At 43.6% G+C, this 27,699-nt stretch overlaps 1 protein-coding gene and 2 long non-coding RNA genes across 5 annotated transcripts; 1 reads left to right on the top strand and 2 right to left on the bottom strand.

Annotated features, from left to right (window-relative positions):
• Positions 1-7,851: 7,851 nt before the first annotated feature.
• Positions 7,852-12,790, top strand: LOC120706418 (CTL-like protein DDB_G0274487). Its single transcript, XM_039991062.1, has 6 exons — positions 7,852-8,877; positions 10,520-10,703; positions 10,798-11,022; positions 11,132-11,248; positions 11,680-11,913; positions 12,080-12,790. The coding sequence occupies exons 1-6, from the start codon at positions 8,258-8,260 to the stop codon at positions 12,287-12,289; spliced, it is 1,590 nt and encodes a 529-aa protein (XP_039846996.1). The 5' UTR covers positions 7,852-8,257; the 3' UTR covers positions 12,290-12,790.
• Positions 12,791-16,857: 4,067 nt separating this feature from the next.
• On the bottom strand, positions 16,858-17,365 carry LOC120706412. The gene is made up of 2 exons (XR_005688288.1): positions 17,204-17,365; positions 16,858-17,111 (listed from the first exon to the last, which is right to left on the bottom strand). It is a non-coding gene; the product is annotated as an uncharacterized LOC120706412 (long non-coding RNA).
• Positions 17,366-17,987: 622 nt separating this feature from the next.
• LOC120706401 lies at positions 17,988-20,311 on the bottom strand. Of its 3 annotated transcripts, none has more exons than XR_005688285.1 (3): positions 20,124-20,311; positions 19,243-19,630; positions 17,988-18,639 (listed from the first exon to the last, which is right to left on the bottom strand). It is a non-coding gene; the product is annotated as an uncharacterized LOC120706401 (long non-coding RNA). The 3 variants fall into 3 exon arrangements; XR_005688284.1 differs by lacking the exon at positions 20,124-20,311 and adding an exon at positions 19,759-20,115; XR_005688283.1 differs by lacking the exon at positions 20,124-20,311 and having other exon boundaries at positions 19,243-20,115.
• Between the last annotated feature and the right edge of the window lie 7,388 nt (positions 20,312-27,699).

Below are 27,699 nucleotides of genomic sequence, written 5' to 3'. Positions count from 1 at the left end.
GTTTAGGTCAAATGGGCTTGATGGTGTTGCTGATGCCTGTTGCAACCTAAGTGGTGTACTTGGGCTGGGCATTACTTCTGTTATCACTTCCTTCATCTTCTTGGCCTTCTTTCTTTTAGGAGTACTGGGACTGGCTGTTGCTTCCTTCATCTTCTTGGGCTTCTTTCTTTTAGGTGTACTTGGACTGGCTGCTGCTTCCTTCTTCTTCTTGGTTTTGTTTCTCTTAGGTTTTGGTGGTGCAGGCGGTGGAGCATCTGAGTCATACAAAGTCTCATTGCAAGTCTTTTGCATGGGTCCTAACTGACCACATCTCTTGCATTTCTTCCTTTTCTTTGTGCCACCCTCATCAACTGCTTTTATTCTCCTACTTCTTGGTCTACCTGCTGCTCTCTTGAGTTGTGGAGGCCATAGCTTGAATCCTAGGTGTACTTGAGGCCAATGTGTTCGATCTGCTATTGGTTCAATCCAACCTTCATATGCCGCTTTGAACTTAGAGACAGAGTAACAGGTGTCTACATAATCCTCAAACTCTAAACCCCTATAAGAGCAGATCAAACTGATCGCGTGATTGCATGGTAGTCCAGTGAGTTGCCATTTCTTGCAGCTACAAGTTCTTTGTTCTAGGTTAACAACATGTCTCCAAGGAGTTAAGTCCTTGTAAACACCACTTATCTCTGCTAAGTGGCCAACACCTTTATGGATTGAATAACCAGACAGTCCTATACTCTTTGCATTGAGAGCCTTTATTATGTGTGGCAGCACTTTAGTGTTCAATTTCATGGCTAGATTTCTTCTTTGAAATAGCTTGTCCATGATTTTTTTGCCTAATTTTATCCATAAGTTCTACAATAGGCAGTGACTTATCATGTTTTATCCCATTGTTGAAGGCTTCAGCAATGTTATTGGTCACATAGTCACACTTGCTAGCTGTAGAGAAGTAACATCTTGCCCATAAGTGCTTGCGATTCTCCTCAATCCATTTCATTGCTTTTGTTGATGCTGCCTTCATGATATTATAGTGATGGTCAAATATATCCTTCCTGTAAGTTCTTGCTGCTGGCCATAGGTTCTTCTCAAAAACCTTTCTATGATATCTTTTCTTAAAATTTTTATACAGGTGCCTCATGCATTCCCTATGCTCTACTCCATTGGTGAAGACTTTAGTCACAGCTATGTCAATGCCCTTTCCTGCATCAGTTGAAATGACAAGTCCATGTGGAGATCCAATTGCCATTGATAGCTTGCTCAAGAACCATCCCTAATTTTCCTGTGTCTCTTATCCAAATACTCCATATGCCACAGGAAACATCCAGTTATGTCCATCACGCCTATAGCTGAAGCTAGTTGTCCCTTCCACTTTCCAGTAAGAGCTATGGAGTCAATGCCCAATTAGGGCCTGTACCCATTTTTGAATCCATCAATACATGGCTTCAAAGCAACAAACATCCTGCTAAATCTGATCTTGGACCCAACCTTCTCATAATCTATCTCTACTATGCTTCCAGGAGACTTTCTCTCTATTTCCGCCTTAAATGCAAAAGCATAGTCAAAACTGTCCTCCCACTTGCCCAAAACCTCATCAAGTGCTAGCTGCCTGCCATTGTACACAATCCAATATGACAATATGATCAAGTACTTCTCCTCCAACTTCTTCTTCAAAGCAGAAGCACCAATTGTAGGGTCTTGTCTCAGCCATTGAATTACCCTATCCCTAACCCAATACTGATTAGACATGCAATTGCTCTGTACTTTACTTGTACTCTTGCAGTAGTGCTTGTTAGGCATCTTCTTAATCTGCAAACAATATCATAATTAAAAAACAAACATAAAAGGAACATAAGTATAGCCACGTAAGTATATGAAAAAGGGACACATAAATTTATTACCATCCATGTCCTTTCCTCCTGCAATTGTGATGCATGTATTCTCCACTTGCATCTCTTAGCTTTGCAGAATCCTCTATACCTCTTTGCTTCATTGTAAGGAGCTGCAATTTCAACCTCATTTAGAATGGCATATTGCCTAATAGCTCTCTAGAAGGTTTCTCTATCCTCAAATGTTACACCAACAGCTATCTTGGGATTTTCTAAGTCAGTTATATGCTCAACAGCCTCACAACCTTTCCCATCATCAACAATGCAGTCATCATTATCTTCTTCATCGGTGTTAGGAATGTAATCCAAACTAGTATTAGAACTAGGCTCAACATGCTCATCATCTACACCAACATACTCTATTTCATCATTTTCACCCCAAGGATCATCCGCAGTCCTTTCCTCAGTGTCATAAGCAAGATAATTAGTAGGCCTTTCCTCAGTGTCATAAGCAAGATAATTAATAGGCCTTTCCTCAATGTCATAAGCAAGATAATTAGTAGGCCTTTCCACAGTGTTAGAAGCTACACTGGTAACAACAGCTGACTTGTTTTCAATAGGATATATCAATAGCTGACTTGTTTTCATATCAACAATAGTAAGATCAGTATCGGACTTATTTTCATGACTAGACTGGTTAATCATGGAAACTACTAGAGGAAGCTTTCTAATGTCCTAGTACATATCAATTGCGGCAAGCAATGATGAGTCGGAATCAATATCCATATACTTACATGCAATCTTGTCCCAAAAGCTTACCAATAAACTTTGGTTACTACCTCGCTTTATCTCGACATTTAGATCAGCATAGAAATCCATCCACGAAATTGTATCCTTATCGCGAACCCAATTTTTATCACAGGTAACATGATACACATGTGTATCATGCTCCTCATAGCCCGGTATGCGAATGGCAAACCTACAGGCTGTGTTACGGTCCATCCTAATGGAAGCAAATGCAAAAGAAATTAAGACAAATTTAATATCACAGACTAAATCGAACCAAACAGATCATGAAAACCTATATCCCCAATTCTACTATTTTTCCTTTTTTGAACCCTAGACCTGAAATTAAATGAGGACATGCACAAAGAAGGGTTCGAATCTTACCCATCTGGAACCCATGACATGTCCAAAGATTTTGTTGGAGATCCCACACTGTGTAGCCGCCCAACTCGAGGATGATGATTTGGGATCGATTCAACGGCATCGAATCCCAGCTGCCTTCGCAAGTTTTTCCCTTCAGAATCCGGGGCCAAATCCCGCCGAGCAAGCATAGCAACGCGGAGGCGGAACAGGAATCGAATCCATACCTTAGGGTGGTGGTGTTTGTGCTCCCACGTGGTGGACGCGCGCCCTGCCTGCCTCCCTGCTCGCGCAGCCAGCCCGCCCGGCCCAGGGGGAACGAAGGAAGCTCGCTGCGCCGGCGCCAACAGCTAGGATCCAAAATGGCGGCGCAGCGCGGCAGCAGCCATAGGAGCCAGGAATGGCAGCGCAGCTTAGTCGCTGCCGTCCAAAAGCAAGAAGAGATAAGGCTAGCAGCTGCTGCTCGTCAACCACAAAATATAGCAAGGGCAATATTGTCCATTTACAAGGCTTGTGCCCTCTCGGTAGCTGCAAATTCCTTTTTTAATGTGGCTGGTGTGCAAGTAGCTAAATGATACATTTAGAGTGTCCATGGCACAAAAACAAAAACAGCAGTGTGTGCTGCACAAAACCATACTTTGGGAATGACCCGTAGACAAAAAAACCCTATTTCTTTTCATCCGGAAGTTCTGCTGAAATATATTTGTCAAAATCATCTGGCCCACTAAGCTTTGAACTGTTGTCCATTATAAGCAAGAAATGTTCATGCGGCAAACCTCTTTTCTGAAACTCGGTAACGTGTGCCCAAGCTGCCACTTTCCCAAAGAACCCCTTCTTAATAACAAAATCATGGAAATCAATGAGTTTTGCATGATAAACCCTCGCCACAATATCCGGTCTATCTTGAGGAGTCTGCCCAGGCAACAAAAGTTCTGTGATCTCCGGCTAGTACGGGTTGCAAGTCATGGTTAAAAAGTAATCTGGCTTTCCATATTTAGCAACTAATGACATTGCATCCATGAATCTGCACTGCACATCTCTATCACTTTCAGGAAAATTCTTAGATAAAACAACCAATTTACCAGCCTTCAGACCTCTATGCTCTCCGGCAGCAATAGTGTCCATTATACCCTGTCATTGAAAACAAATCCACTCGAATCAAACAGCACATATCAAAAAAATTCATAAGAGTACTGATAAATGCTAGTAGTCTAATTAATTATACCTGATAGATATCCGCTCTAATAATTTTTTGGTGTTCTGGATTGGAGTACCAATCTAAGCACATACTTTCTATTTTGACATACATATCCACTATCCATTGCTGAAAAAGCCTCTCACCATGAAAGAATATATTAAAAACTCCATTCCGGATCTGCATCATATAGCAATAATACTCTCTTGCACTGACATGCAATGTCCCCCCCCCACCTCCTATTTTTTAAACATGAACAATAATAATAGTAAATAATTATATAATATATACTTTATAATTAACCAACATGATTTTTTTAGAAAAAACATCCAAGACACAGTGTATAAAGTTTACCTCCTTCCCCGTCCTCATCCATGTTGTCGTCACAGTCACCTTGTTTCTCACAAATATCTTGAACTGCACATTTAAGAATTCATATTTAAAGCACTTTAAATATGATAAAAACATGATGGAAAGCAAGGAAAAATGTAGTCTGGTGGACGAACCACCAGTCCGTGACATCTTACTTGTTGTTTCTACATGTTTCCGTTTAACACCCGATCTACATGTCGCTTGAGAATTACCCTTCAGAGCATCTGTTTTCAATAGTGATATAAATGTATGTTATTATATTACCAGCTTTAATAAACTGAAATGAATATAATATATAATATATTAACTAACAATTAATATTATAGATGACATACCCTTAGATTTTCGCTTTGTATATTTCTGTCTAGTTCGCGAAAAGCGTACTGTAGGTGTTTCCTCCAACAATATACTCTTGTCCTCCCACCTAGTCTCACCACCGGGATATAGGATAGGATACGCTAACGGATCATAACAACCATGGTATGCCCGTATAAATTGTGGTCCCCCAGAATTTGGAAAAACCATAATACTCCGTTTAAATTTATTTTTTTCATCAGAGCCATCCTGCCAGATAGCTGCAACCTGGTCCATAGCAGGTGCATTATATCTTCTCTGATCAACAGAAATACTGGTGTTCAATTCAATCTTCAACTCGTCCAAATTTTGCATCTGACCCACAGTCCTGAAGACACGAACATACGGATTGTTCTCAAGTATTCGAAGAATAGCCCTAATCAATTCTGAATCAAGATGGGGTGATCTTTTGATTCTTTGTGATAAGGTCTCATCAGTGCCATAGAAGTACAACTGCATATGATGGGGGCCTTCTTTCCCCGGTCTCAGTTGGTCCAATCTGTGGTAAATCTATCCATGCACTTTGAAAGTGTATATACCAGTACCTACACAAATTCATAATTCAGCAAGGACGATTATTTATTATAATCTATAAAAGAAATAGGAAATCGGCGTGAAATGCTCACCAGCTGCAGCAGCGACTTTATGGTACACATTAGCTCCAAAGCTTGTGAATGAAAAATGAGAATTGAAGAACTGTATATTTTTTCTGAAATACAAGGCATCTCTATCTGTCTGGCTTGTAAATATGCGACACATATTAGGCGGAATTGGTGTGCTCACTATATTAACCTTTCCTTGCCTGCAACAAAAATTGAGCCCCTCGTTTGGTAATCTTATAGCACCGCAATACTCGCATATAGGTATTTTCCTCAACACAAGATGCTGTTGATTCATCTTGTTCTTCCCTGTTTCTTTGAAATATAAGAAGTTGATATATTTCTGTTTGAATAATAATGCTATTACCAGAGACCATAAGAATAATTGCTGCTACATGGGTGTAGCTTTATTGCCTGGTGCCCCAGCCTTTGCTCGCTGTACCACCTGACCTCAGGCACGTAATCTGCGTACTCAATCGATTTCAGTTTTCCTTTTTGTTATGAGTACCTTCATGCATATTAGATGTTCAACGAAATAGGTAAAAGTACCTGACTCACATTTTCTTTAACACACTTTTCTTGAATTCCAATTTTCCATTAGTCTTTGACTATACCCTCATGAAAACCAGTGGCGGAGGACGGAAAAAATTTAAGGTATGGCGAAGTCGAATTGTCGAAAGATTAATATTCAAGTTAAAAGTAATTTTTCAAATTGCACTTTATTTACCTCTTGTATTAGACTTGGCCTTGTATTTGCCCTTCCGATTCATGATTGCTCTTCAGTCTTCTCTGGTTCAGTCGCTGATTCACTGGCCACCGGCCGGCGGCCGCCGTTGCCGTGAGCTCAGCTTGCTACTTGCGTGCGTCGCGCACTCGCCTCGCTAGACGCGGCTACGCCGCACGCCACTTGAGAGTCGCAGCCTCGTCGTTTCGTCTTCCGATCGGGATTCCCGCACGGCCGCGCCTTTCATCATGGAGACGAGGAGTCGCATCGGGTGGAACTCGATGGGGGCAAAGGCTGCCTGCTGCCGGCCCATTAACCAAAAAGGAACCCGCCATCGGTCGGCCCAGTTCAACAAATAACGGTTCGTTCGGCCCAATACTGTATTTCTTCTTCCTACAACCTCTTCCTCTGCTCAGAACGTTGGAGACGGAGGTTCTGTGGCTGCTAGGGGACAAACGGATAGAAGATCTAGGGGTACTTGTCAAAAAATCAAGGTATGGCGGCCGCCACACCTTGCCATACCGGGTCCTCCGCCCCTGATGAAAACTATATTTACTACAATAGATGATTTGCAATTTACAGAATGTCAAATTATTTCAGAACCACCCCAAACCAAAAAAATTAGTTATACTTGTGGTCAAAACAAGACATAGCAAGTTAACACTCTTAGGTACATAATATCATGGTAGTAGGCAAATTCTCCATGGATGCCAACAAGGAAGACACAGGCAAGTGCCTGCATATAGGCAAGGAAGGGGTTGCCGTCCACACTCCTGAGCATTATCCATATGGTACTAAGTGTTCTTCTGTAATAACTAAATCAATAAGCTTCTTTAAACAACTGTCAGCTGTGTATTGTTTTCTTCGAATTCCCATGTATTCTCATGCATACCATTTGCTTATTGAAATGGATTACTGTAGCGGTAATCCATTTGATATTTCGATTCGTCATGCATACCAAGTGTCGGTGATCGGGGCTAAAGTTAGAAAAAAAACTCGTCCTAATCATTTGATATTTCGATTCCATAAAAGACGAAGTCAAACTTGTTAGGTGTAGCAAGTGTTATAAACGACGGCAAAGAAATGACGAAGAACAACAAGATCAAATCATAGGAGACACGAGGATTTAACGTGGTAAATCCTTTCAATACGAAAGGAAAAAACCACAGGCGCCGGCCAGCAAATCTTCACTATATCGAGTGTGTGTTTATAATGCCTAGCGGCGACTTACAAGAGAAATAATCAACTGAGGAGCAAACACGGTATATGAACCATGCAATGAATTTGGATCACAATATAACAGTAAGAAGACGAAATTCCAGCGCACCACACTTTGCGATCCCCATCCATTCAAAATTCCACCCGTTTGAGTCGAGGAGGGCACTTGCCTTCACGAGGCTGGAGCATTACCCGACGGATCTCTCGTGTACAGCCGTACAGGTGAACCGGAGGGAAACGCCAGTCACAGTTGCGTCGCCGTTGCCCGCTGCCCGCTGCAACGCTGGATCCAGCCCGGCAGATCGTCGCCGAACCAAAAAGGCTCGGCATTTCCGTCCCGGCCTCAGCTGTGGCCGGAGCAGCGAGTAGGCATCCTCGCGTCCAAATCCGAGCGGCTCCCAATCCCTCCACAGTCCCCACCAGCCGGGGGTAGCGCCGCGCCGGACGCCGCCACGCCGGTCGCGCTCCGCTCCAGCACGAAAACCCCAAGTCTCCCCGCCACCCAAACCCACGCTACCAACCCCGCTCGCTCGGCGGTCGCGGACGACCCGAACCGCTCCCCCCTCCCCCGAAATTCCGCGCGACGTCGCCATCAGTCACCCGGCAGTTCGCTCGCGCGAGTCGTCGCCGCCCCGATGACCGAAACGGTTACTCCCCTAGTCCCGCCGCCGCCGCCGAGGCCGAGCAGTTAGCCAGTCCGCGTGACGCGTCTATCGCTCTCTCTCTCTCTCTCTCTCTCTCTCTCTCTCTCTCTCTCTCTCTTTCTCTGCCCCGCGAATCCCCATCTCCGGGTGCCGGCGGGCGTGACCCCTCTGCAATCCGCCGATCGCGCGCCATGTCGTCTTCCTCCACCTCCTCCTACTGCGACGCGAGCGGGAACCCTAGCCCCCTGGCGGCGGCGGGGGCGGCGGGGGCCGCGGCGGCGGGTGCGGGTGCGGCGGCGGCGGCGGCGTGGCCGAGGCGGCAGTGCCGGGACGTGTTCTGGCTGGTGGTCTTCCTCCTCCACCTGCTCGTCTTCGGCGCCGCGCTCGCGCTCTTCGGCCTCAACCGCTTCCGCCAGGCCGACCGCTTCAACATCGGCCGCTACGCCAACCTCACCGCGGAGCCCTGGGGCACCCCCGCGGGCTCCCCGGACCCCGCGCCCGCGCCGCCGCCGCCCTCGGTCTACCGCTCCGAGGACCCCTCGGTGCCGGCGTCCGAGCTCACGGAGACGTACTGGAAGTTCTACGGCGCTGCGGGGGGCGTGGGGGCCGCCCTCGCGTGGGCGTGGCTGGCGGCGGCGGCCTGGAGGAAGGACGGCGGCAAGGTGGTCATGCGGACCGCCGTCCACAGCCTCACGGCGTACCTCGCCGTCGCCAGCGTCCTGTGCTTCTGGGGGAAGCACTTCTTCTGGGGCGTCGCCTTCGCCGTTGGCGCCGCCCTGCACTTCCTCTACGTCATGTCTGTGCTCGATAGGTACGGCTCACACACCCTCACAATAACTCCGCTCTGAATTGGTCTGTAAAAATTGTGTATTCGGTCCGATTTGGGATGAACTTGGACTCTAGTGTATGAGGGTGTGATGCAGACATCAAGAAGGCATGTGAATTTCTGCCAATAAGATGCAAATTTGAATAATATCTATTCGCACCTCCTCACCATTTTAATTGCAAATACAAACGCACCACTAGTTGTAGTGACCCTGTTAGGGTGTTGATTCATCTTGCTATCAAAGCCCCTTTCTGGCAGTAGTCTGCACATGCTGGCACACCTGCGTGGCTGCATTCGTGTGCCATAACACGAATCTTCATTGCTTTCTTCCCTGATATGCTCTATTGGTCTGCTTCATTTGAGTGGGGGGAAGGAACAACTTAAGCATAGATTTGTGCAACATTATTTGCTAGGATTATCCAGATCAGTCAGTGTAGTATGAAGGGAATGATGGTAGTCAAATGGGTAATGGAAGAGTGTGTGTGGAACAATGTTTGAAAATTAGTAACTCGTGTTCTGTTTGGCCACTCGGCCAATAGCCACTATTATACTTACTGGGATCATGGATATAAGCTCATATGAGTTTGTCCTAAGTGAAACCTTTTGAACGTTGACCATCAGTATCTAAAATCTTATATAGACTGGCAGCACAAGATTAACATTACAAGATGCATTATGGAAACACTTCTATAATATATAACTATTTTTGTTTAAGATAATATATTTTAAGCGATATTGCTACTCATAATAAGAAACATGTATTTGTGAGCAGAGGAAGAATGCCATGAGCATCCTGATCATGTGGCTTATAAGAAACATGTTATCACTTTTCAGTAGGGGTATGTTCCTTGAGGTGTCTAGTAGACCTCTTATAAAAACTATATGGGATGGTTGTACACAGCCATAGTATCTAGTCCTGAAATCTTAAGACCTGATTTGTTTTAACAAGAAGTGGGTAATTTTTCTGCTGGATTTCCAGTTAAACCATGTTATGTGTGGCAGGTTTTCACCAACGGGGCCCATGTGCATGAGGCACTGCTGTGACAGGCAGTTCCAGCAGTGTCAATAGCTCGTAGGATTGAAGTTTACTATCTTCATCCAACTAAGCATATTCTCTTTTAATTCATTTCCCTGCTATCTTGAATCATTTCGTCGGTGTCCTTAGCTATGTCTGTTGGGTCCACCTGTATATAAGGCGCCAAGAGTCTTTGCTTTGGATCCAATAGAGTTAAGAAGTTCTGTCCCTCTCCCTCTTTTTTGCGCCAGTGGCACCTCCACCTGAACCACACCACAATTCCTAGCTTTTGAGGACCATGGCTAAAACCTCCCAATCACATCTGTCATACATGTTCTCTTCCATCGGTCATGACAAACCATGCATATATCTGGAGCAGAATCTACTCCGTTTATCTTGTTTATCTACGCTTGTATGGTCTCTATGTTGTGTCCAAAGGTATGCTGCGCAATAAGCCACATTTTGCCTCTTGAATTTCTAATAAATTGGAGCCTCTGACGATTTATTCTGAAACAATTATGTGCTGAAATAGAAACTGCACCTCATTATACAACTGTTGAAGCATTGCACACTTATTTTTTGCATAGAAGTTACTGGGTTGATTTTTGCTAGGTTTCCCTTCACAATGCTAGTACTGCAGAAGGCAGTAAGGATGGTGTGGGAACTTCCTGATGTGATGAGAATTGCTTATGTATTTGTGTTAGTCATGCTTTTTTGGATGGCATTATGGTCTTTCGGAGTATCTGGCATTGTTGCCTTCGGCATTCCAAATGGTGGGCAATGGTGGCTGCTTTTGGTGAGCGGGCAAGTTTTTATCATAGTTCTATATCAATATTTAGTGCTTTTTAATATTATTCAGATTTTAAAAATTATTTCTCCTGTATTTGCAGATATTTTCAGTAAGTTTATTTTGGACTGGAGCTGTCCTTAGCAATACGGTCCATGTCATTGTATCAGGGATGGTTTTCCTCGTTCTCATTCATGGTGGTCCAGCTGCTGAAACGATGCCCCCAAAACCTCTTCTAAAGTCCCTTCAGTATGCTGTAACAACTTCATTTGGAAGCATTTGCTATGGTTCACTTTTTACCGCTGCTATTAGGACTTTACGTTGGGAGGTTTGCACTTTACTTCATCTTATACTCAGTTGTTTCACTTCCTTTTTGCTGTCCTCATCATTTTTGTCGTTTTATCCTTACTCCCTTCCTTTCTTGTATCAAACTACAGATTCGTGGTATTCGTTCTAAAATTGGTAGCAATGAGTGTTTGCTCTGCTGTATTGATTTTTTGTTTCATATTGTGGAGACTCTAGTTCGCTTCTTCAACAAATACGCATATGTACAGGTGAGTGATTTCTATCTCTACAGTAGTTCAGTAGATGTAGATCATTGCTATTTTTGAAGTCTACATGTTCCAGCTGTTTTCTGCTTATCATTTGCACCTCTGCACTGACTATTAGATGTATATAGGCTTGTAGTACAAGCAAGACTTATACAATACAAGTCTTGTACAGCTATATACATCTAATACTGACAATCTTTTTATTAGTTTTTAACTTTTTAAGCTATACTGTTTAATTTATAACAGTCAAAGGACCTTTTGCGTGCTTGGATATTTTTTTACACAAACGCATGTGATTTGTGACCCAACCACTGGTTGTATAGAAATGTGAGACCTTATTATACTAACAATTTATCTCTATCCTCTTGCTATGGAATTTTTACTACTGACATCATGTTATCCTACGAATGCCTAACATGTTTTTTCATTTTCAGATTGCAGTCAATGGACAGAGTTTTAATCGCTCAGCTAGGGATGCCTGGGAGCTGTTTCAGTCCACAGGGATTGAAGCTCTTGTCGCTTATGACTGTTCGGGTGCTATCCTCCTGATGAGCACAATTTTAGGTGGATTAATAACTGGAACTTGTACAGGCGTTTGGACATATTTCAAACAAAGCGATAAAGCCATTATGGTTGGTTCAACCTCTATGCTTATGGGTATGATACTGGTAAGTGCATGTATTTTTGTACGGATTTGTATGGCTGAAGTAACTACGGAAAAGGCGTGCATGTCCAAGGTTTTTTTTATTAACTGTACAAACTTTTTCTTGAATCATTCTTGCTAAAAATTTTCTGCATAGTTCTTTCGAGACTGAGAGCTGCTATATTTCACAGGTTGGGCTTACCGTTGTGGTTGTGGAAAGCGCTGTTACGTCAATATACATATGCTATGCTGAGGATCCCCTTTTGATTCAGAGATGGGATCCTGAATTTTTCGAACAACTGTCAGAAGCACTACATGAGCGACTGCAGTACCGAAGTGCACGAGCTCGCCAAATACTGAATGGCCGGCTTGATCATTTGCCGCATACGTCAAGTATTTGAATTGCATGTCAGATATTGCTCATTTTTGTGAATCCGTCGAAATGCAGGCAGGTATTTCCAGAAGAAGTTTTGGATCTCCCTGCCATTGAAATATACAGGACGATATGTTCCAAGCCATTGACATTTAGAGAACTGAAGCGCCCCAATAAAACATGAAGGCCTTCAAAAAACACAGAATGTTTTGAAATCTCATTGAAGTGTAGTCTCCCATGTTCATGCTTAGGTGTTACTGCAACGTCATTTTTTAGTTGTGTAGCCCTTCGTGGTAAAATAGAAATGGTTAAATCCATTTGGAAATTTGTGGTGAGAGTGGTTACGGTTGGAACATTAATTTGTGCGGGTTTTTCAGTGCGGTAACGTGTTAGGTTTTTATCTTTCTTTAGTCTTAGACCTGCAGTCTGACAAAACTATATGGAGGAGCAGCATTCATTGCGGTTGGCCGGTTGTACAGAACATTACTGCTTAATGCTCATACTAGATGGTCTAGCTGATGTTTGCTTATGTTTGCATGTGTTAGGCTCTGTTTATTCCCACCCCATAAACTCCGTAAATAAAAAAAGCATTACATCGAATATTTCAATACATGCATAAAGTACTAAATAAAGTCTATTTATAAAAAAATTTTATGGATGGGTTGTAAATCGCGAGACGAATCTAATGAGCCTATTTAATTTATAATTTGCAACAGTGATGCTACAGTAATCATCCGCTAATTATTGATTAATCATATATTAATTAACATCATTAGATTCGTTTCGCGATTTACAACCCATTTGTGTAAAAAATTTTATAAATAGACTTTATTTAATACTTCAAATTAGTAAAATTTCATCGCAAATTTTTTTTGCGTTCGAACTTAACAGACCTTATTCATGCCTTCAGGTTAAGCCATGTCGTGATAATGATTGGGCTGCAGCAGTTTTCCTCTTAGGCTGTGTTCACTCCCAAAATTTCTCTTTCCAAACTTCACTACTCACCTATCACATCAAATTTTTTACCTCATGTATGGAGTATTAAATGTAGATAAATAAAAAAACTGATTGCATAGTTTTGATGTACACGACGAGACGAATCTTTGAGTCTAGTTAAGTCATGGTAGGACAATAATTACCACAAACAAACAAAAAGTGCTATAATATGTCACAGTGTCCGATGTGAACTTTTTTTACCCCTATTTTACGGATCTAAACACACCCTTTTAAAAGAGAGAGCAGGGTAGCAGTTTCATTTTTTTTTATGTTGCACGTGGCTCTCTGATTGTGCAGCTAGCTGTGCCGGTACACCGAAAACCAATTTTCCGGCACCACTGCAGCAGTGAATGTGACCCACTGCCTCAACTTGTAGGAGGCCGCACATCGGTTGCTGATTGCGGATGTCATCGTTGCAAAGAGTGCATTTTCCACGGTTGTTATCATGGCCTGTGTGTCTGCAGGTGGACGCCGCCGCCTTGTCTCATCGAGGAGAGAAACAGCGTGTGCTTTCGGAAATAATGGCAGATCATGTTAGCAGTTTCTTGAGTTCGGGTAAGGACTTGGTAGGACTCAAGCTTCTTCAAAAATAATTTTGCCTCTGGCTCCGTTGGTGGAGCGGTTTTTATGATAGAGCTGAAGCTGTTTTGGAAAAATATTTGGTAAAACAGTTCCTTCTACCTTTTAAAATATAAAGGAAATATGAAATGACCATAATACCCTCTTCTCCTTTTTTATATTTTCTTCCTATTTTTTTCCTTCCTTTCTCTCTCCATCTTATCATTCTTCATGGGCTCACAGTCACCTCCTGATTCCCTGCACCAGCCTCCCGAACTCACCGCACCAGCCTCCATGCTCGTCTCCGGCCTCCTCGGAGCCCGCAAGCCGCCTCCACATCAGCTGCCCCGCGCGCCTCCCGCACAGGTCAGCAGCTGGCCTCGCCATCCGCTGCACGGCCTCGGCAGCCGGCCGCGCCATCCGCCGCCCACAGCTGGCCTCGCCCGCCGCGCACGCCTCCCGCAGCTCGCCCCGCCCGCCGCCACGCGGCCTCCGGCAGCCGGCCGCGCAATCCGCCACCCGTCTTGCCGCAGCCGCAGTGCCTTGAGGAAGCGGATCGTGCGAAGTGACCGGAGTAACGCGGGAGGAGGCGAGCGCAGCGAAACCGAGGCAAAGATGACAGTTGCGATGAAGCAGCCGGAGGAGCCGCGCGGAGCTACGTTTTGGGGCTCCTCCTCGCGTGTGGAAGCCGCGAGGGGCTTCAGGGGCAGCTCCACGCTGGGAGCTAGTGCAAAATACACCGTTTGGCAGAGCACTTAAATAAAGCATACTGGGGGGCGGAGCGGAGCGGTGAGCAGCATTGGTTGCTACCTCTGCGATCTCAGTGATTGGTGAACCGCCCGAACAACTCATCAACGCACATGCCCCGCGACCTCAGTTTGTGCGGGTACAGCAAGCCATTTCTACGAGTTCGGGTCACGGCTGTTGATGTGAGCAATCAAAGAAGAAAGATCATCCTCTGACTACGGACTGACTATCCATTTATTTAGGGCCTGTTTAGTTTGTTTTATATGTAAACGCAAAAAAATTTTGCGTGAGAATCTTGCCAATTTGAAATACTAAATGAAGTTTATTTATAAAACTTTTTGTACAGATGGGTTGTAAATCGCGAGACGAATCTAATGATGCTAATTAATCCATGATTAATCAATAGTTAGCGGATGGTTACTGTAGCATCACTATTGCAAATCATGGATTAAGTAGGCTCATTAGATTCGTCTCGCGATTTACAGCCCAACCATGCAAAAAGTTTTGTAAATAGACTTCATTTAGTACTTCAAATTAGTAAGATTCCTTCGCAAAATTTTGCGTTTACGGCTTTTTTGCGTTTACGGGGGTGGTAACTAAACATGGCCTTACTAAAACGAGTGCCTTGCGCGCGGCGCGCATAATTTATTTACTTGTTTTCGTCTGGCAATATAAGTTTATACATAGGTTTGTAGTAGATGTATAGATAAATAGATATACATAGATAGAAATAGGATATTTATTTTTAAAACAAAAAAGGCAAAAAAATAGTAGCTGAAATCCGACGTCTCAATCTCGCCATCGAAGGCGGCCGGGAGCGGTCCTCGAGCATCTCCTCACCATGCAATGCGCGGCTATCACGTCTGACCTGCGGCACCGCGGCGTACTGGATTGAGGCCGGGTCGCCCGCCGGTGACGGCATGAACTCGCCGCACCCGCCAAGGGCGTGCCCGGCAGCCCACCCAAACTCGCCACGTGGCTCTCCGGCCTAGCTTCACTGCCGTCGTTGCAGTAGAGCACACACCCATTCGGAGGCCACTAAAATTACCGATCGAGAGTTCTAGATTCAGATATTTTGCAGTGACCGAATGGAGAGCTGACGCGTGGACCATTCGTGTCCCAAGGCCTCAAAGATAACGATGGCACGGCTAGTCACATGCACTATCAATTTAGGATCGAATGGTGGGAATCTTATTTACTGATGTGGCCGGTCTGCCCTTGCGCCGACCTTCGGGGCATTCACATATAGAAATTAAGGCCGTGATTAGATTCAAAAATTTTATCCCAAAAACGTCACATCAAATATTTGAGCACATGCATGGAATACTAAATAAAATCTATTTACAAAACTTTTTACACGGATAGGTTGTAAATAGCGAGACGAATCTAATGAGCCTACTTAATCTATGATTTGCAACAGTGATACTACAGTAACCGTTCACTAATTATGTGTTAATCATGAATTAAATGTGCTCATTAGATTCGTCTCATAATTTACAACCCATCCGTGTAAATGGTTTTGTAAATAGATTTTATTTAGTACTCCGAAATAGCAAGATTCCTTTTCATCCGTAGCCAGACAGTGATTCTACAGTAACCGTCCATTAATTATGAGTTAATCATGAATTATGTATACTCATTAGATTTGTCTCGTAATTTACAACCCATCCGTGTAAAAGGTTTTGTAAATAGATTTTATTTAGTACTTCGAAATAGTAAGATTTCCTTTCATCCGTAGCCATACAGTGATTCTACAGTAACCGTTCACTAATTATGAATTAATCATGAGTTAGTTATATTTATTAAATTCGTCTCGTAATTTATAATCCATCCATGTAGCAAGATTCCCTTTCATCCGTAGCCAGACAGTGATTCTACAGTAACCGTCCATTAATTATGAGTTAATCATGAATTATGTATACTCATTAGATTTGTCTCGTAATTTACAACCCATCCGTGTAAAAGAATTTGTAAATAGATTTTATTTAGTACTTCGAAATAGTAAGATTCCCTTTCATCCGTAGCCATACAGTGATACTACAGTAACCGTTCACTAATTATGAATTAATCATGAGTTAAATATATTTATTAAATTCATCTCGTAATTTACAATCCATCTATGTAAAAGTTTTGTAAATAGATTTTATTTAGTACTCTGAAATAACAAAATTTCCTTTCATCCGTAGCCATCAAATTGCGATCGAACGGCCAAATTTTTCCGGCCTTCATGGCCTGCCTGGCCGCTCGCCGCCCCTCGGCCCTTTAACATCTATAGACCCGTAAAACTTGTAACACTTCTAATAACACAGTTTGTATTTAGTAGTGAATAATCATGATTGGAATATAGCTGAAATCATAGAAACAGTAATTGTTTGGCAGTCGCGAATACTGACACAATGTTTCTCACTGATGAAGAGATCAACCAGGAATTAAAACGGTACAAATAATTTGCACTAAGATTCCTTGTGTTATTTTTTTTGGATGAAGTAACTGCTCGCTCCCTCCTTGCGCACGAACCTCATGAAATCTGTACGTCCCTGTCTTCTTTTCTGGTGTTCACACAAAGAAGTCAAAATAAGCAGGAGCCATGGCAGGGTGAGATGAAAAGAATTCAAAAGAGATGGCTTGCAGTGATGCTCACATGGCCTGCTATTCAGATGGCCTGCTCGTGCATCAAGGCATCTGCTGCATGCGTTCACATGGTGTCAGGACTGAAGCTGCTATGGCTTAATTAAAATATAAAATATAAGTTGTATTTAAGCTACCTGCAGTGGGCAGCAGATATGCAAATTATGATAAAGCAACTACCTTGTTTAGTTCTCACCCCATAAACTCCGTAAACACAAAAAAACCGTGACATCGAATATTTCGACACATGCATGGAGTACTAAATGAAGCTTATTTACAAAATTTTTTGTATAGATAGGCTGTAAATCGCGAGACGAATCTAATGAGCCTACTTAACCATGATTTGCAACAGTGATGCTACAGTAACCATCCGCTAATTATTAATTAATCATGGATTAATTAGCATTATTAGATTCGTCTCTCGATTTACAACCCATCTGTGCAAAAAAAATTGTAAATAGACTTCATTTAGTACTTTAAATTAGTAAGATTCCAACGCAAAATTTTTTTGCACTGGAACTAAACAGGGCCTAAGTGACGCACCGAAGTATGTGAATAAATCCAAAAGGTGCCAAAACATTTTGACACAGAAAATCACATTTAAGAATGCAACTAAATCTAAATTTGTTTATAGTCTGTTAATTGAGGTGCTTCAGTTCTGTGAATTAAAATACAATGACATCAGTTATTGTGTGAGTCACATAGTGATTTTCATGGATGTATCATTGGTAGCGCGACTCAAGTAAATAAAGAGATAGTATCAAAATCGTTTCAATGTTGTAATATTGTTTGAGTGCTTATTGTAAGTCAAATAATCAAATAATTGTTGTAATATCCTACATTTAAAAATATCTAGGATCTATGCCAGTTCTAAAGAATACACTAAACTTGCCTATGAAAGACGACATCAGTTTGCAGAACACATCTCACACAAGAGGCAAAAATAAAATGAATGGGAACTGAAGAATAGACTAACGATAGTGGGATGGAAAAATGAATTAGCAGACAGGAATTTGCAAAGCAGTGCATCAATTCCAATGCATGTAGTAATCAAAATGCTGAGAAGGAATATTGGTCATTCACATATATGAGAAGGAATATTGGTCATATGGTGTCTATAAAAATGCTGAGCTGACAGGGCATTTCCTCCACTGAACAATAGTCTTGCATATGTATGGTAAAGAATATATGTGGCTTATAATATAGGGTAGTTCATTTTTCAATCCAAGTATAATATCAATAACAGCTGCAACCATTTTTAGAAAAAAGGTTGTTGCAGTGCCTTTTAGTTTTAGATCAGATCATATCAGCCTGCTTTAAATGCAATGAAAAGATGGGAGGGGGAAAACTTATCTGCTTGACCATCTGTGATATGAAGGACAAATTTCGCCAACTTAACAAGACTCCAATCGGCTAGTTATATTCCGATAGTCCATATCAATGAAAAACCTGCACAAGAAATGAAATGTTATGATTCTGCATTTCGTTACAGGTACTTCTCATTTTTAGAAGTAACTTATAAAGAACATGAGCTAAACTGATAAAGGTTTGCTGCTGCAATCTCCAAGTTGTCTCCATTTTATGCACAGAAAGCACCAACCATTTTTTTTTTTTAAAAAGGAATACTATAATTCTGGGTAGATCTCCAATTTTTCGAGGGGAAAAACATGGTTGTAATGGGCAAAAGATTAGAGACTGCATGCTAAGTTGTGAATTAGCAGATTTTGAGACTATTCCAAGCTGAAAGTAAAATGAAAACAGTTGAGAGCAAGATATTTACTAAAATCTGAAGGAACATACTAAGTAATTCTTTATTCAGTGCAGTACAATCAGACAACACGGAACTCTTCTTTATAGATGCAGTGTGAGTCAGAATTTTAAGACTTTGCCAAATATACGTGATTTACCCCTCTAATTTAACTGCATGAACTGATTGCAAAATAAAGTACATGGCAAAATATATGGCATGTTAGCTGATCAACCATTTAGAAATATAGTATTTTCTTTAGGAAACCATCATTGGAAAGTAATCTTTCTCTTTTACAAAATTACCTGATAAATACTCTTCATTATGATGAGTTGATGAGATCATGATATTATTTATGAAGGGGCATTTAGCTACCCATAGGCTGCAGTACTTGCAACACCATTGTTTGTGCCTTCTAAAGAAGGAACCAATTCCATCCTCTTCAATCCCATTAGGAAACCATCTTGCATAACATGAGGGAGATCATTATTGGTCCTTCTAGGGAACCAAAATAATAATAACTGCACATCAACAATTAAAGATTTGAAAAAAGAAAATAACCCGTCTAAGGATGCAGTAGAGGTTTACTTACACGGCTTTTCCGTGTTGCTATTCTGATCAAACGTCCACTTTGATGGCTTTTACAGCTTTTCCTTTGCTGTTCTGATCAAACATCCACTTAGATGGTTTTTCCTGTCAGTGAAATTTAACAACAGAATATACATCTCCAGTATCATCTACTGATAGAGACGAACATTTAAGCAAGTAATAATTCCCAGGAAATCCAAGTATAGATTTGCAAACCGAAATAAAAAATATACATGTTTCCTGCAGAGCTTGCAGCTGCGTTTGCCGACGAAATGCAGGTTTGTAAAACAATAGCAGGGCCTGAACATCTCTCATAGGCATTCCACCGAACACATGATATGCAGCTTCTTCAGAGTATGTTTCATGAGCATATGCAATAAGCGATTTCATACTCAACTGAAAATAAAACTAAAGAATTGCATAGATAGAACTAGTAAAGACTTGGATTGGCTGCTCTTCCATTCGTTGTGCAACAGATAGGTAGGAATGTTTAGAAAAAAAAAAGGTGTAGGCTTAGAACCTTACGTATGCCCACAAATTTTATCAGAGAATAGATTTATCTAAAACCACACTATCAAGGGAATAGTGATCGTTATACCTGTTGGCGTGGAGCAGCGCTACTGGACCGAGGTACTCCCAGTACGATAGACACGAGGTTGAGCAGCAGGCGAGAGGATGCACTTGTACATGCGCCATCGAGCTTGGCGCGGTCGGCCTTGGTCTGCACTGCAGGATCTCTTGTCCTCCTGCGCCGGCGGGTCTCCTTGCGGGCGAGCTGGGCGCACGGTAAAGCGCCCCCCACCCTACGTAGGGGGGCTGGGGGGAGCTTGTGCTCCAACAGCTCCTCTAAACTCCCCCTACACAGGGGGAGAGATGAAACTCCCCCCATGTATGGAGAGAGTTGTAATCTCCCCCTATACTCTAATCACGCTATTTGTTTATGATAAAAAATTTATTTGGGTTCCGTAACATAATAATAATACGTATTATGGTAGTACAAATACGGTATGATTTTTTTTATAATTTAAAAATGATAAATGAATGATTAATGAATGGGGTATAGTGTATAGGGGAATGGTTGGAGAGGAGGATTTATAGGGGGAGGAATTTTTTGGAAGGAGGTAGTAAAATATAGTAGAAAGTACGTTTAGGGGGAGTTGGATGGGGGAACCGTTGGAGAAAGCCTAGCATGTGGGGGGAGGTGCAGCTCTCCCTAGAGTGCCGGGGAAGCATGGCCTGGAGGCCGCCGGCCCGAGCGCCGGGGCGCTGTGTCGCGCCCCACGGTGCTCGCGGAGGATGACGACTAGACGAGGGCGGCAGACAAGGTCCGGAGGGCGCCGATAGGGAAGGCGGTGGGCGGAGTCGGCGGCGCAGTCGGCGAGCGAAGGGAACGCACGATCCGGCTCGCGCCGGCTGCCGGGCGGAGCTGGAGCTCGTGCGCGCCGACCGCGACGCTGGAGCTCCAGCTCACCGCGCACGCGGGCCTCAGTGGCGGAGCAGGGGGCCCGTGGCGGCCAGAGCTCCAGTGCTGGGGCCATGGCGCGGTGCTCGTGTGGATCTGCGGCTCGGCGAGGCAGCACGTCCGGCGGCCTCCCTCTCCATGGCGTGGCAGCGTCGCGGCAGGCCCAGTCGGCCTCCCTCTCCTCTGCGCTGCGGCTGCGCGCGGGGCGGGGCAGCATCAGCAGCAGCAGCGGGGGCGGGCCGCCCTTGGGAGGCCGAGCTCTGCGCTGTCTCGAGCCGCCGCGGTGGCCCTTGGGCTTCCGAGCTCCGCGCCGCCGCTGGGAAGCTCCAGCCTCAACCGCCGCCGCGGGCAAGCTCCGGCCTCCCCTCCGACCCCATCCCCTGCTCGCGGACGCGGCGTGGCCGGGCGCGGCGGCCCGGCGTGGCGAGGCAGAGCGGATGCGGCGGGGCGGACGCGGCGAGGCCGAGCCGACGCGGCGAGGAGCCGGGGAAGGGCAGCGGCGGCGCCTGCATCTCGCCGCCCTCGGCGAGGACAGACTCCAGGAACCGTACTGGCGGCGGCGCGGCATGGCGAGGTGCCAGAGGCAGGGCGCTGCGGCGGAGGGGGCCATGGCGGGGCGGCGACGCGGCGGAGGCAATAGCGGGCGGCGGAGGCCCTGGCAGGGCCTTGCGGCGGCGGCGCGCCGAGCGGCCGAGGCGGACCCGCACCACGCTCGAGGTCCGGGCGGGCCGCACCATGGCAGAGCTCCAGGTGATTCATTAGTGAAGTAATAAGTCATAACAAAAGTGATCATATTTATAAAAGAAAGTTGAATAAGACAAGCAGTCAAACGCAGTTTCTAAGAGTCAAAGAATTACAGTCTTTTTGGGACGGAGGGAGTAGTCGTTAGGAGCACTCTCGTGAAAGGAAGATGTTAACAAGAAAGTCAAATGCGCAGGCGCACCGGCAGGCCAGCCACACAGATTAAACAGACTGCCTCCAACACCGATAGATAAGCATCGAAGGGGCGACGTTTTTTGAGACGACGTGGACACCTTAGCCTGCTCCGAAACTCCGGCGCAATGTTATATAGGCCGATGAGAAGAACGTTTTGCTGTTAAGAACATTAGAATAGAACATTAAAATAGAGAATAAACGTTGACAGTAATGACTGGAGAATCACACCAGTAACTGCCGCTCATCAAAGCTCTTTACGACATCCAGGTCCAGGTACTCCTGCTTAGGAGACCTCTCCATTCTCCCTCTGCTGGGAGACCTCTCCCTTCTCCCTCTGCTGCTTTCTACCATTCCCATCGCTAGTGCTGCGCGCACAGCTCTAGCGAGAGCAGGCCTCCGGAAGGTCCTGCACGGGACGCGGGCAATCAGGTTTTTGGGGAGCGTCTTGATGCGACTGCTCGCTCCCTGATCGACTACTTCGTCTACTTCTCGGCGTGAACGAACGACTACTTCGTCTGCTTTCTGGTGACCGTTCGTGGGACTGCACTGCGAACCTCTTTCTGCATCGACATCGTTCGGCTACTTCATGCAAGGCCAGTCGAATAGCATGTCTATTCCAGCTGGTAACGGCGCAACCGGTGCCTCCGGCACTGGTCCCACCTTGGGGTACACTCTAAACCTATTCTGGTTTAACTTTTTGTTCATGCTTATTAGTAAGAATAACATGAACACATGCACATATCTTATTCACACATTATCACTCATTTATGCCATGAAATTGCTAGTAATATTTGGAATTAAAATATACCGAAAATTGCCTAGTTATCTAACAGACCCGCTGAAGATGCCACGCGCCGCTCGCCTCGGCTGCGGATGCCAAATGCTCCACATGCCCAGCCCGCATCGTCAATTCTGTTACGAAAGCTCTTTATTTGATCTCATCAAAGCAGCTATCAAGACCATGGTAACAGCCATGGTTAAAGATATAAATTGAGTTTATTGCTATGCTATGAATCAGTTTTATGGCTGCCATTAAAAAGAGAAACTGATGTTCTAAATGTCTAGTCTTAACTAGGTTGTAATCTACCTATATAAAGGGACTTTGAGATCAATGAGAAAATTTGCTCCATTCACTACATTCTTGTCCCTATAATTTTCATTCTCTAACACGTTATTGGCACTGGACCTAGCCAACTGAGTAGAAGAAGACGACAAGAACTCCGACGAACTAAGAGTAAGATGCCGAAGCACTCACCAAATTTGCTCGAACTTCGACGTCAACTTCGTCAGCTGCTCCTGGATGGCCTCCGTCATCCACTGCACCACCGTCGTCATCGTGGACGTCGCGGTGGATGCGTTGCCGCAGCTCGCCGTGCTGCCAAGGGAACCCCTTACAATGCCACTGCCGACAACATCGCCGTTTGCTCCTGTTCTACAATGGCGGGGTGAACTCAAGCATAGCGGTCCGGGTTGTCTTCGACGAGCCGACCCTCGCGCCACCGCCTCAACCTCCGGCACCGGCTGTCATCGATGAGCTCGACATCGCCGAGTCGGACATGGCCCCTCCACTCCAACCTCTGCGCGGCCCCGAGCCTCGCTCCTCTCGCTCCGGCGAGGGGGAGATCTAGGCATGCCCGGAGTTGGTGAGAAGGGGGCGGAGGGGGGGAGATCCGGCCACACCATGACCGGATCCGGACGGCGCGACGCGCCTCGGCGGCGGCGCCTCCGTGCTCGCGTGGCGGCACACTGGCGCGGCCGCAGCGCAAGCGCCTCAGAGCGGTGGACGGCGGCACCAGACCCGCGCGGCGGAGGCACGGCGGCGCATCAGCGCCAGCGACGGCGCCTCTGCGCGGCTGTGGCAGCGGACGGGCACGACGGCGCCTCGACGCGCGCGGGCGGCACGGCGGCAGCGGCGCATAGCTGCTGGCGGCGGGGTTAGGGTTCGGACCTCTAACCCTTGCCTGGCCGGGCCATCAGGCCTTGGCGCGGCAGCTATGGGCCGGCCCAACAGGCCGCGCTGGCCCAATTGCCCCGCCTGGCTCCCTCCGGAGCCAAATCGGCGGTGGGCTGAAATCGAAGTTGTTTCGGCCCACCGTCCAATAATTTTTATTATTTTCTGTGAATTACGCGATGGTCCGAACAGATTATTAATGTATTCCAGAATTATGTTTTAACCCTCAGGTTTTAACAGAACTACAAAGTAATATATTTACCACATGTAAATATAATTATGATGTACCATATTTACCTCATGTAAATAAATATTTTTGTGACTACATGTCAACAGAAATTCCATCATATGAGTTTACTACAGTAAATTCGTGCATATGAGTTCCTATCTTTCAAGGAATTTGTTACATTATTCAAAGTGTTTGCCCATGGTAATTCCCAATAACATGTAACCAAGGTGTTGAGTATATTGTTCAAAGTGTTGTCATATGACATTCCCAATAACAACATATTCCACTTTATTTTTCATGCAATTTATTTTGTATGCAATTTATTTTCCATGCAATTTAGTTTTGCATTTCTTTAATAAAGTGCTTAATTTATTATATGCAATTTACATTTGCATTTTTAATTAAGCACTTTTAAATTTCAAGTGCTTAATTAAAAATGCAAGTGCTTAATTAAAAATGCAAATGTTTTATGTGATTACCTCTTCATTTGTGTATAATATTCTGAAATTTTGCATATTGGCCAACCACAAGGTAGTACCATAGTATTACTATGAGATCTACACTATGTCACACATAGTGATTATCTTCAACGTGCGTATCCAATATCAAATTTTAGAACAAAGGACCTTCACCTTCACGGTGACAACTTTTGTTCATTACAAAATTGGTCATACATGCATGGTGTACCACAGTACCACCATAGGATTTCATCCTCAATATATGCGTCCCAATTTTAAATATGAACTACAAAAGAGGTCTACACCTACAGGTGCTTGCCATAATTCATCTTTGAGATTGGTCATACACAAGTTAGTATCACAATACTACTGCAGCATCTACACTATGTCCATCACATAGTGACTATCTGCATGTGATTATTCAATATAAATATGAATTGCATAAGGTTTACATCATTTGGATGTTTACTTTCAAAGCAATAGTCTCACGATTTGAGGTCTACACCGTGTTTTCTACAAACATAGTGACTACCTCCGAGTTCAATCACCCAATAAGGTCGATGTCATATGACCACCTTCAAAGTGTGATCAACTCGTACTATTGGCATAAACACAAAGGTAATGGATTACATCTACTGCACATACACATATTTGCAGATTATGGTCCCTACTACAAGGTCACCAATTTGGTTTCCGCTTTTGTGTTTTAAATTGCTAATATCAAATTGAGACTATATCTTGGCAACAATCATTGTACATAGTGATGATAGTAGTGATTTTCTATCACCTATCCAATATGAGGTAAACACTATATGTGATTCAAGACTCATCTTGACTTCACAAAATTTTGCATATGCCAATTCAAGACACATCTTGAATATGAAGTTATTTAAGTAACCATTTACTTAAATAAATAGCATATATAGTGCATAATTTGGGGGGCTATTCTGTCGCATACAGAGCCTATGTTTTGGTAAAGATTTCACAACATCTATTCCCACAGGAATAGATCCCAAAACACCTTGAATCTCTAAAATTTTTGCCATTATGCTATACAATTTACTCTTCGAGTAAATTTATATATAATAAACTCATGTAGGACATGGCTAATATATCCAGCTTATGATATATCCAACCTCGCATTGGATGGAATTAATTTTTCCTAACATGAGCATTAAGATATCAACGATATCATTAGGGGCATTTGGCATAACAACAGTTATTCCTCAACCCCCAACCAAATGCTCAATCCATTCTGGATATTGTCATACTTGTATTTATTTGCATTTTTATGCAACTCCAACACTTGGATTTTTTACAAATCCGTGTATTCAAAGGAGTGAGATCCATCTACCCTTTGCATGTCCCTCATTGGGATTTCAACAAAGGATGTAATTTTGCCCAAATCATAAATGATTGTTTACTCATTCATTTATCAAGGATCTTTGATCCATGGCAATTTACAACTTATGGATCCTCATGAATGCAAACATTTTTTTTCACTTAGCAAAGTGAATGTGTGTGACAAATCTCACATTTTTCAAACAAAAATGTGATTGTACAATCCATGTACACAGAAATGCCAAATCCAACATTTGGCTAAACTATACCTCTAACTCATTGGAGGCAAGCGAGTTCTTTGGATCAATTTAAAGTTGACTTTCACAAGCGAACACTTACAAAAGTCCTCATATTTCCTATTGAAAATATTATTAGCCTAATGTCATACTACTGCATGTAGTATGATGTCCATAATATGTACCTCATACATGTTGTGTACAAAATAATTTTCTCTCTTGATCCATTCAAGATTTGGCACATTTGCCATGATCATTGTACAAATGACGAGAAAATTATTATCAATTCTATTGGTCATAACATCAATGTGAGCCACCAAATTTCTTGAAGAAATTCAAGAACATACATGCGACTCCATTTGCCATCTTATGGACCATAAAGATACTATGTAATGCACATTTATGCATCTACAATGTTGTCCTAAAAGTGCGCCTCACTCATAAGGTACCACAAATCTACCAAACTCATTGCTCAAATTCGTCAATTTGGAGCAAATGATCCTGGATGCTGGGTCTAATCCATTTACATGGAACTGTTTGGTTTAGGGACTACATCATTAAGTATCTCATGTTCATACACATAATGGCCAAACTGAATCTCTCATCAAGAGAATCAAGTTTGTTGTTTGATGACCCAAAGTAGAATTGCAATTTGCCAACATCAAGTTGGTGACATGCGGATTTACACAACGTATCATAAATCCAAATCCATCAAACTGCATCATAGGCTCCCCCCGTTGCAGTTAGTACGTGGATATTTGGCCAACAGCCAAATATTTCCCATCTGTGAATTGGTAACATTTTGCACGTACTAATATCACCACCGCAACATACATCAAAGGGCATTTTGAGATCGACATGAGGTATCATTATCCGTCATTCAATAATATCTCATATCTCAAATAGGGGATTCATTCATTTCCCGTATGTTGAACATACCTTTGAGGAAGATTCCAGGCATTAGGGGGTCATACTTACCACACATAGAATGCCATGAATCAAAAAGAGAATGTCACTATTGATATTCGATCCTCAAATCCACGTACCATAGAATCTGAACTAACAATTCAGAATATCTTATATTTGCAACACATTGCAAATACTCTACCAAATGCATTTACTTGTCATCAAATTGTCACCATATCCGATTCCCATCTAATGTGCTAGAAAGAGTGGAGATACCTAACAAAACCACTCAACTCCAGAATCTAAATAAGAGGGGGAGAAGTATGGCCACATAGGGATGCAGCTTCTTGCAAGCATTCTCGGATTAGGAGACAATTATACAAGACAATACATGCATATCAACCTCATGTTGATAGACAACATATGGATATTTACTATCCAAAGCCTATGGATGTTTAACATCCAAAAGCCCAGCACAACTTGTGCACAAATATAGGCGCTGGGTTATTGGAACGCCTTAACTCTGTTATTATGGGAAATAACATGAAGTTCAAAAGGGTCAATATTTCCACATGCTAAAATTGGTTCCATTGAATCAATCATCCAAAAGACTACAAAATGTCGACATACTCCTCAATATTGCCACCACCTTATC

The sequence above is a fragment of the Panicum virgatum genome, chromosome 1K (assembly GCF_016808335.1).
Source record: "Panicum virgatum strain AP13 chromosome 1K, P.virgatum_v5, whole genome shotgun sequence".
NCBI lineage: Eukaryota > Viridiplantae > Streptophyta > Magnoliopsida > Poales > Poaceae > Panicum > Panicum virgatum.
The sequence above is the reverse complement of the archived record's forward strand: the minus strand, read 5'-3'. Positions and strand labels throughout refer to the sequence as shown.